General features: G+C 39.1%; 1 protein-coding gene across 1 annotated transcript in view; it reads left to right on the top strand.

Annotated features, from left to right (window-relative positions):
* LOC120538245 (gastrula zinc finger protein xFG20-1-like) overlaps positions 1 to 10,682 on the top strand; it is a 50,209-nt gene continuing 39,527 nt past the window's right edge. The window contains exons 1-4 of the mRNA XM_039767697.1: positions 1 to 893; positions 1,862 to 1,959; positions 3,849 to 4,462; positions 6,562 to 7,581. Coding sequence (XP_039623631.1) covers positions 3,901 to 4,462; positions 6,562 to 7,581 — 1,582 coding nt within the window. The 5' untranslated portion in view covers positions 1 to 893; positions 1,862 to 1,959; positions 3,849 to 3,900. The remainder of the gene's footprint in view (positions 894 to 1,861; positions 1,960 to 3,848; positions 4,463 to 6,561; positions 7,582 to 10,682) is intronic.

Here is a 10,682-nt window from a genome sequence, read left to right as displayed (position 1 = left end):
AGCAATGCTTAGTAATGGTGCGTGGATTATTGTACCCCAGGAAGGACCCAGAAATGCAACAGGTGCGTTTGAAAAATAAATTGACATACAAAGAAGAAATGTTCAATAACCAACCATTATAAACAATATGGTGAAGCTAGTATTCTAACCAGTTCTTGCAGTTTCAAAATGTGTTTTCTTAAAGCTACGTATACTCCACTGTTCATTGTTAGGTGTAAATTACTGCATTAGTTAACATCAACTTCTTCCCTATGATGGAACTGAATACGCAAGGCATGAGTAGCCTCGCCAGGTCTCAAGGCGCCGCCAATTATATCCTGCAGTTCGTCGTGATAGGCGGGGCATTGTTCTGTCATACATTCCACATACGGGTGATAAGGCGGGACAAAAAGGAATGCGTGTCTCAACAGACAAGAAACTGATAGAATTCCAGAAATGCGATTGGACAAAGTGCCAGTGCGCCGCCAATTACATCCCGAGTTTCATCTGGATGGCTAAGAACCGAACAGTACAGCGGAAGTCTCCATACTAAGCAGAAAAAAGAATTTTCAAATACTGCATTTATCAGTTTTGTTTATTAAAAAGTGCTCCGGAATCGCTTTTTTATTTTTTATTGGACGTTTCACTGCTCCCTACCAGACATCCCGTACTCTGGTTACCACAATTTATTTCCGAAATGTTGGCAGCGCGTAGTAGCTCTATGACGGGCTCCGAAGTAGGACGAATATGTTTGTTGTCCGGCGGCCGGAAGTTTAAACCAAGCCACGTGCAATACCCTTAATCGACCGGCCGGGACTTCCGTCCAGTGGTCATTGTGGCTTGTTTGGAATCGGGTCTGTGTGGAGCTTCGATGTGGAGAGGCGGCTTTGAACCTAGAGTGACGGACAGGCGAGGTAAGTGTGCAAACTTTACGGGAGGTTAACTCAGGGAGGTAGAATGCCATTGTTTTGACGAATGTGTAGATGTTTTAATTGTTCGTTACTTGCGCCAGTTAAAGTTGACAGAATCTTGGTTCACTTTGAGATACTCCTTATTATGTCTTGACCACTATTGTGGACCTAATCGTTTTAAATGAAGCCGGTATTTAATTGTACTTTGCAAAAAAAAAAAACACACACACATATATATATATATACACACTGACAGCTTAATTGCAGAACGAGATGATGTTGATGCGAGGGCGGTGCGATGGCGCAGTGGTTAGCGCTGCAGCCTCTTAAGTTTCACTGTCCCAAATTTTGTCAATTTGGAGTATGTACGTTCTCCACGTGTCTGTAGGTTTTCCATACATGTCCTTTAAAAATTTTTTTTGTTTGCCTGCCTAAGTGCAGGTCAGCGATTGACTAGGACCACATCTATGGTTGATACACCGATCACAGCTCAGGTTATCTAAATAGGCTCTGCTCCTGGACGACCATCCATTTTATTGATAAGGTTTAAATGGATTGAGTATTTTCAGAACAACATTCATTGGAGGTACTGTAATGTATTTACTGGTTTTATTCCTGAGTTACTGGATTCACCAATAACTCGTTCATTTTGAAGGAGAGGTAGAAGGTGGAAACTCAGAAACACATGCAATCACACTTTGATGTGTGCATTGTGTATCAAGTGTGTGTCAAATAAAGTATTTCCTGCCTATTATTTTTGTCCTGTAACTTTGTTGGGAAGTGTCTAAAATACATGTCTCAAAGAATGTTTACACTTTAACAAAGTTAATAATTCTGATCTATACAATATAGATTATATTCGTATAATGTGCTCCTAGAATTCAGATCTTGGGTTAATTTTCTCCTACAATTGTTCAGTGGTGGAATGGTCAATAAATTTAAACATAATGTTTTTGTGCTTATGTTTATAGGTTTACAGGGCCAATATTGTCACATGACAAAGCATGGTGAAATTCTTACTCAAATGCACTTATCAATATGTAGCTCCTCTGCATTCTCCAGCACGATGGTTAGTGAGTATAATAATCTTATGTTAAAACTTTTGTAATCCATACCTGTAAAAACTACCTCACAGAATGTTTGTGTAGATATTTATATCAGTCACTATGCTACTATACTGTATTGTCCATATGTGCAACACCATAAGTTCAGTATAAAAAAACAAAAAAAAAAACACACACACACATTGAAGTGAAATCCTACTAAACAGCCATGGATGTTTGGTTTTTAATTTTATCATTGATTGATTGCCCTTATGATGTTCAGGTATTTCATGATGTATATGGTGAAGGCAGAACAGATATAATATGAGGTAAGACCTGTCTTTTAGCCATCTGGTTTTTTAAATCTATTCAATCCAAATTTAGGTCCATGATGGGAAGGAGACAATATCTGCATCTTCAAATTCAAGACAAGAAACCAGCATTAGATGGAATCTTAGTCTGCAGCTGGACATTCTCATACAGAGCCAATATAATTCCCAGCAGTTAATCTAGCAGGTTGTTTGTTGGGATTTAGAGAGAGAACTTGAGTTTGTGTTGCAAATTCCACACACAAAGTGATGACCAGGTTTGAACTTGGTTTTCTGGAGGTCAATGGCAAGTTTATTTATATAGCACATTTAAAGCAACATAGGATTGCTGTGGCCAAAGTACTTTACAATAATAGAATAAAAGAAAACACATAAATAACAAATAGAAATAAAATACATGAACCTAAATAAAATAAATAGAAGTAATGTTACATAATCACAGTGAGGAAACCATCAGTATTACTGAAGGTCACGGAATGCAAGTGAATAGAAATGAGTCTTTAATCTCGTTTTGAACAGTTCAATTGTAGACGACTCCTTTATGTGATGAGGTAAAGAGTTCCACAAACGAGGAGCAGCAGCTGCAAAAGCCCTGTCCACTTTAGTTTTACACTTGGTATGAGGGACAACGAGGTGTAAAGGTGTACACTGTATCACTGTTTAAAAAAAGAAAGAACTGCTTTAGTCCTCAGGGCCTTTCTGGAAATCTTGATTGCTTCTATTGTATGGTGTAATAGCTAGCCCAGCCACAGACAGACACAACACTGCAGTGTCCACAACGCACACGTTTTATTACACTATTATTTACACAACTATTTACAGTTTGCTCAGTTCTTGGTCCTTTGGGCCACCTCCACTCCTCTCTCGCAAGCTCTGTCCACTTCCACCCGACTCTGGCTCCCTGAGTGGAGTGAGGTGGCCCCTCTTATAATACCCTGGATGTGCTCCAGGTGCCTGATGATGAACCTCCAGCAGCACTCCCCAGTGTGGCGGAAGTGCTGCTCTTGCACCCAGAAGCACTCCGGGCGTACACCGTCCCTGGCCTGTCAGCACTTCCTGGTGTACCAGAAGTGCTGTGCCCCAGGGATCAAGGACCGTCCAGGTGCCCAGGGAAGAGAAGTGCCACTCTCCCAGTCCCTCCTTCCTCCAAGTGTCCCGGCGGGGCAGGGCTCCTGGCCGTCTATCACACTGGTTTAAACTTTAAGTCTTATAGTAAAGACAATACATTTTTAAATGCACTTGGAGAAAGTTCTCAGGTCATACAGTGTAGTTCATATTGCCTTTCTAAGAGGGGGAAAAAACTGATTTGAGCTGGTTCAGACTACCTAAACAGATTAACTGGAAACTTTTACTGAAGAAGCTGATTAGAAAGTTGGTGGATGATAACATTTTTTTATCAAGTTGTAAAGTAAAGTGAGTTGTTAATTTCAATAGTCCTACATTGTATGCAGACAGGAAGTAAGCAGGGTTTAAATTAACACTGTTGAAGAGCCGGCCTTTTAAAACATTTAGACATGTATGTTGTTTAAAAGGAAAAAAAGATTGTCGTAATGTAAAATTGTGTTATATCATTTTTCCTTGCCCAGAGACGGAGCCCCTGTTTGAAGAAAAGCAGAGCCTAGCGCTAAGGTGCTCGACATGGAGGGGCAATGTGCTCACAGAGATGAGGAGTCTGAATCAAAGGGCAGCCCCATCCCTGCGATGAATGGCTGGGAACTGATGTCTGTGCAAGTTAAGGAAGAAGACTGTGAGCAGGAGCTGGATCGCTACAGCGAACAGGAATGTGACTCGTGGTCTGTCTTTGTTAAACAAGAGAGTGATGAGGCAGAGTGTGGTAGCATTAAACAAGAGTTTTTGGAGCAGGACCCTGTAAGCTTTAAACAAGAGGACTTTCAGGTGGAGTGTGTCAATATTAAACAAGAAGATGTTGAGCAGAGTTCTGCTAGCACCGAAACGTCAGATTATGAAACTGAAGAGGGCCTTAATGTGAGTTCTATCTCGGGTGATCTGTGTCCAGATGAAAGTGAGACAGACAGTATTAGAACTTCTCAATGGAAAAAACAATTGCCTGGTTTGCATTCAAATCACGTAAAACCACAGCACCCAGAAACATTACAGTTTGAGTGGACTGAGCAGGATTCGTCCAGCACAGACGTGGTGGATGGTCCACTGGCATCTCCTTCTCATCGGAGTGGTTTGGGTAAGTTAATCTGAAATTTCACCTTTGAAAGGAAAACCCAGATCATTTCAGACATACTCTTAATCGATAGTTTTGAGAGGCAGAATTGTTAAATGCTTAAGACATTTTACACACGAGAAGCCCTTTGAGCCAATAAACCTGGTTAGCTGAGAGGGAGTTTGTCTCAATATGTCATGCATCTCATTTTTATAGTATTGTGGATCTCTGTTTCTTCCTCATAATTTGGCAGCTTGTTGGAGACAGGACAATAACTTTGTTTGACACCTGTACATAATTACTTTCCTTTATACATTTACTTGTTTATATCATAGTCACCTGTGCCTTGTTAAAACACCTTACAGCAGTGCTGTCACAAAGATGTGTTCTATCAAGGATGGATTGATTAGAGATAATTTATAACATGATTAAAATGATCAGATTCAAGGCCCCTTGTTTTATTTCATTGCTATTACTGCTATTGGGTGGCTAAAACTTCCAGAGGAAGCAGAGTTATAATGAATTAGACTCTGGTTTGTTTTACAGTAGGTGCAAAGTGACAGCTCAGGATGGTGGAAGCAAAGAACTTGTTTCCTACAATCAACATCCAGAATTTTTTTTTTTTTTTTAAGTGAAAAAAATTAGCCAGAGGTGAGCTGAAAAGAATGAGAGAGCCTGCTGCGTAATATGATGCTGTCATAAGCTTGCTTATTCAGTTGAGCAGAGGAGTTCCCTAATAGTTTGTCTGAATAAAGCAGTCTAGCCCATAAGTTTCTGGCCAGCCTGTCTGTGTGAGGATGTGAAACAGAACGAGAGAGGTGAGACCCCAAGTGAATTTTAGTCTGTACTCATTATGAAATATTCCAGAAAGGAATTTGCTTCATATGATTGTATTTTTCACAAACAGAATTTGAAATGTTTTGTATGGAATAAATGTGGAAATCTGACGATAGTATTGGAGGAACTTTGATTTTCAGTGTGAGAGTTCCAATACGGTTTAACTTAAAATTGAAAAGTTCTGCTGATCTTTCAAAACAATTCAAATTGGCAATCATTCAATTCTTTTTATTATAGTGTTAAATTGAAATGTATCATTTATCCTTGCTTGGAGAGTGTCATAGTGTGACCAGTTTTAGCTTGAAGAATGTCACACTTTAATAAGCAAGTTAACAACAGCAAAAAAAAGAGCTTTTTAATAAAAAAAAATCATACATAACCATGATAAGGGAACAGATTATTCCCATCCATACTATCGCAGTAATTAACGTGGCTAGAGTTGGTCATCCATCCCTTTGGCTTAACGCAGTTTGTCTAGTTCAGGGTTGTTGGAAAACAATGCCTATCCTATTGTGTATGAAGCAGAAATGAACCTTAAGTAAGGTGTCACTGGTGTCCACGCTAACTCATTTGAGGTCAGTTTAGAGTTGTCACATATTCTAACATACCTATCTTTAGGATGTGGGAGGAAAATCCACACCAATAGGAGGAGAACAAGTGGTACCAGCTAAGTATTAATGAAGACCAGTTTTAAACAGAGTGTCCATCTCCTGAACCTGTGGCTAATCTAAAAATGTGATGATATAAGCGGCTCTTTATATTAATTTCAGGATATTCACATTGGCCAGACATTTGCATGGCTCTGTTCAAAGTCATGTTTCAAAGTACAATGTAGACCAGTTTCATGGTTAAATATCTAAAAAAAAAAAAATCAATTCAGACATTTATAGTGCATTGTTTCCTTTCAGTTAAAGGATATTTTTACCCTGCTCTGGCTTATTTTTAAGTAGTTGCTTATGTTTGTGGAAATCATGGGTATTTCAGTCAGGTGATTCCACTATCCTTTTTTTTGTAAAGTGGTTCACTTGTTCTCTCTGTGAATGCTGCATGCACTGTTTTCTTTGTTTGGAAGTATTGTGTGTTAGGGTTAACCGCTTTTGCTTATCTTTACAGATACTTTCAAATTATCTGTCTAAGCCTTGGTCACTCCTTGGCGTTTTTAAGTATTAAAATGCAGTTCTCCAAAGCTGATTAATACTTTGCGATACAAAGACCAAAGTAGCACAAAGTTTATGTAAAATTTTAATTTTGATTGTTAATTTGATTTTTTCCCCCCTTCTTTTCAGGTCTACAATATGAAACATCGCTTTTTACATCATATAACTCTGAGCAGGAAGAGAATAAAATTAATCTTCAGAACAAAAGTGTCAGGGGTTCAAGGTCCAAGAGTCTAAAATCAGCCTCTCTGCAGTGCAGTAAACGGCGGGTTCAAAAGCTGATAGGGTTCGATGGTACTAAAATTTCCCAGGAGATTGAGACTACCGAAGTTCTGTATTTTTGTGAAGTGTGTGGCAAGGGGTTTGATCAGAGATCTTATTGTGATGAGCATCAGGCAACTCATTCTGAAAATAAACCTTTTTCCTTCACTGAGTGGATCAGGACGTTCTTAGAGAAGGGGCTACAGATACCAAAGGTAACTCCCACTGGCGAGAAACTGTACTATTGTACAATCTGTGAGAAGAGGTTTTCTGAGCGAGGTGGACTGCGAAGACACAAGAGAATTCACACTGGAGAGAAACCATATTGTTGTACAGAATGTGACAAAAGATTCACAGAGAAAGGGGGACTGCAGCGGCACCAGAGGATTCATACTGGGGAGAAGCCATATTGTTGCAATGAATGTGGAAGGAGATTTACTCAGACTGGCCCATTACAGAAACACAACAGAATGCATACAGGGGAGAAGCCATATTGTTGTACTGAATGTGGTAAATGTTTCACAGACAAAGGCCACCTTAAGAGGCATAAACGAATCCATACTGGTGAGAAACCATTTGGGTGTACTGAGTGTGGGAAGAGGTTCACAGAAAAAGGTCATCTTGATACACACAGGAGAATTCACACTGGAGAGAAGCCATTTTGTTGCACAGTATGTGAGAAAAGATTCACACAAAATGGTGGACTTCAGAAGCACATGAGAATCCACACTGGAGAGAAGCCATATTGTTGTACTGAATGTGGCAAACAATTCACAGTGAAAGGTCATCTGCAGAGACATGTGAGAGTTCATATTGGAGATAGGATGTGCTATTCTGAAGATATAGGTGTAAGTACAAAGTCACACCGTGATGACCAGGAATCTAAAGAATCATAACTTGGCTCTTAATATTTCACTAAGAAAAGGACCATTTAGGAGGTGTCAAATAGTAACTTATTTTTACATATTTGTCTTCATATGAATGAGGTTCAGCTTCCTATAGATTCTAGGCACTACAAAAGTCCACATTGGTACACATGGCTACCAAGGCAACAAATAGTCAGTGAGTCAGATAATGTTTAGATTGTGTGGTATCATGCAAAATAAATAAATAAATGCCTATAAAAAACAGCATTGCTGACATTGCCCATTTAGGCCTAATGAAATGGGACTTTCCTGTTCATTGGTAGGTCCAGAGATTATTTGTAACACTAAGTGATACACAGAAGTACATTTTGGTTTCTATACTACAGATAGTTTGCACTAATAAAAGGGATGTGTGGTCTTCAATAAAATGCCAAGGTGTTTACTGTTAAAATGTGACATTTGGACTGCACAGTTTCAGTATTTTTTAACTGTCAGTAAGCCTTTTGGAAGTTTCATAGTATGCTCAGTTTGTTAGGAGAGAATTTGGAAGGGTGCCAGCTGACAAAAAATCTGTTCCATCAGTGTGTAAGACAGACGGGTATGGTAACTAAGTAAACCATTAAACTTTTATTATTGGTGAATCAAAATTAAATAAACAGATAAGCAGTTGCACTATGGCAGGACGCTTCAGTTACATCCTGATGGGACATAGTGGCTGCCAGTTTTCTTTTCAGTTGGTTGCCTAGTAACCTCCTTATTTACTACTAAAGCAATATGTTTTTTTAGGGCTTAGTTAACTTAGCTTATATTTCACATTCCTTAATTGTCTTATTAGTTTTAAACAACTGCATAAAGATTTTCATTGTTGCCTGGATTCAGTTGATGATGAGGTGCAAATGACAAAGGTACCACCAGCTCTTCAGTTGACATGGTGTCATTTAAGCCTGTGTATAAAGTTCATTAAGTGTCTGTGTTAATTTTTGTTTTTTTCTTTTATAAAAAAACTAGCTGTGTGTGATAGCTCAGCACTTAGTCTTCTTGAGCAACACCATTTCTTATCCCTTGCTGTGGTTTCCTTCCGAAAGACAAAATCATAGTAAACTTTCAGCTTCAACTGGTTGGTTTTGTTTTGATTTACTTCCAAACTTATTTGAGAACTTGCACAAGCGAATAGAAAACATATTTTTTACTACAAGAAACATGGTTCCATGAATATGCAATAAATGCATTATTTCCAGATTCGTTTTGTTGTCACAAACATATATTAGAAATACGAAAGGCACTGATCAATACTCAACTGTCCCATACCTTCCATTGTAAAGCACCAATGCAGACAAATTTTATATATATACATACACACACACACACTATGAGGGCAAGTTCCCCTGGTGCCTTCGGCGCCCAACCCCCAGTTGCGGCCAGTCTGCCCATCGTGTTGTGAAGAGGGGGGCTAAATGCACCCCAAGGAGATGCTGTTGCTCCTTCGAAACCCCCTGTTAAATGGTGATACAATTTTTTTTTTTAAACCTTTTTACTTAATCAGCTGCTGGATTGCTGCTGTGCTGCATGATCTGCACCTCGTGCGGCACTTCAAATGTTTAAAAGCCTGCACAGCAACTGGCCTATTCTTTGTCTTTTATTTTTGGCCTCCGGCATGGTTAAATCCCTTGCCACTCTTGGTTAAGTCTTGTCTTGCGGGACGAGAGTTCTTGATATTTTTTAGTTTATAATGTCAAATTGGAATAAAAATCTGAAAATCTAACAACATTACATTATATTTCAATAAATTCTGACACGAATGATACCAAACATATATACATGTAGGTTTTAAAATAAGCCCGATTTAAAATGTGACAAAAAAGTCACATAAGATCGTTGCACTTTTAGGTTTAGGATTATATTTATATTATGTACTAGGGGGCTCTGCCCCCTGCTTGCTTCGCTCGCCCACTCCCGGGTTTGGTTTACTGGATATACAATTTAAAGAGATTGTTATTTTCATAGGAATTGTTACATATGCATTATTTTCACTCTTATTTTCAAAACTTTTGTAAAAACAATACTGCTCGAGTTTTGAAGGGGCGTGGCTGAACGCACACTAAGGAGATGCGGTCAGATCATCTGCTGTTTTTCTGCTGCAGTCGCGCTGCCCGTTGATCATTTTAAAGCCTGTACAGCAGCTCTTCTTTTGCCACTTTGCATCTCTGCCACTCACATTGTGAAGGTGGGGGGTTGTTAGGGTGGCTGAACACATGCAAGGAGAAGTGGTCAGATCATCGGTTACTGCTGCTGGCGAGCTGCGTGTTTTGCTTGTCATTGTTTTAAGAGCTGGGCGCAAGTTAAAGTGTCTCTCGCGGGACGTCAGATTGTCTTCTAAGAAGATCACGTCTCATCTCCCTAGTCTCCCTCCCCAAGATCTTTTTTTATAATGGAGATATATATATATATAGATATATACTGTATACACACTAGCTGTGTAAGCCCAGGGTGCTAGAAACTATTGAAATCGTCAGAAAAAATATTGAAATGTAGAGATGTCAGGTAACTGAAAGGAACTTCTCTGGGCCTCTCTCTCCTAGGAGGATTCGTTTTGCTGATGTGCTCGCATCACTTGTGCATTAGCGGTGGGAAGAATAGTTAAAGGGATACCGTTTTGCCGTTGTTGCCGGCTAAGCATCTTTGTCTTTCTGTTGTGGTTTCGTTTTGCTGATGTGCTGGCCTCACTTGTGTTATTAGCAGCTAAGCGAGTTTTCTGTTTCCTCAGAGGTGGAGCCCTTACCCCGACTCCACCTCTCACATATAAGCCATGTTTGTAAAGAAATAAGTTTGACTTAAAAAGTACAGAACCTATCCTTTAATAAAATATATTGAAATAAGTGTTAGAGAATGGAAATATCAAGATGTATAAATCTGCTCCAGGTATCTATACATATTGATAATGTTCTCAAAAAATGAAAAATCTACAGTAGGATAAAGATATTTCTTTAAACAGTTAAAGCACTAACAGGCTACATTATTAAACAGCAGGCGTCATAATCTGCTAGGCCTGGCTTCTAATTATGAAGACAACTGAGGACCTTTGCACTACTGGTGTGCAACTGCTTTAAATTCATTCTGTGTTAA

This window comes from Polypterus senegalus, chromosome 10 (genome assembly GCF_016835505.1).
Source record: "Polypterus senegalus isolate Bchr_013 chromosome 10, ASM1683550v1, whole genome shotgun sequence".
In the NCBI taxonomy this organism is placed as follows: domain Eukaryota; kingdom Metazoa; phylum Chordata; class Cladistia; order Polypteriformes; family Polypteridae; genus Polypterus; species Polypterus senegalus.
The sequence above is the reverse complement of the archived record's forward strand: the minus strand, read 5'-3'. Positions and strand labels throughout refer to the sequence as shown.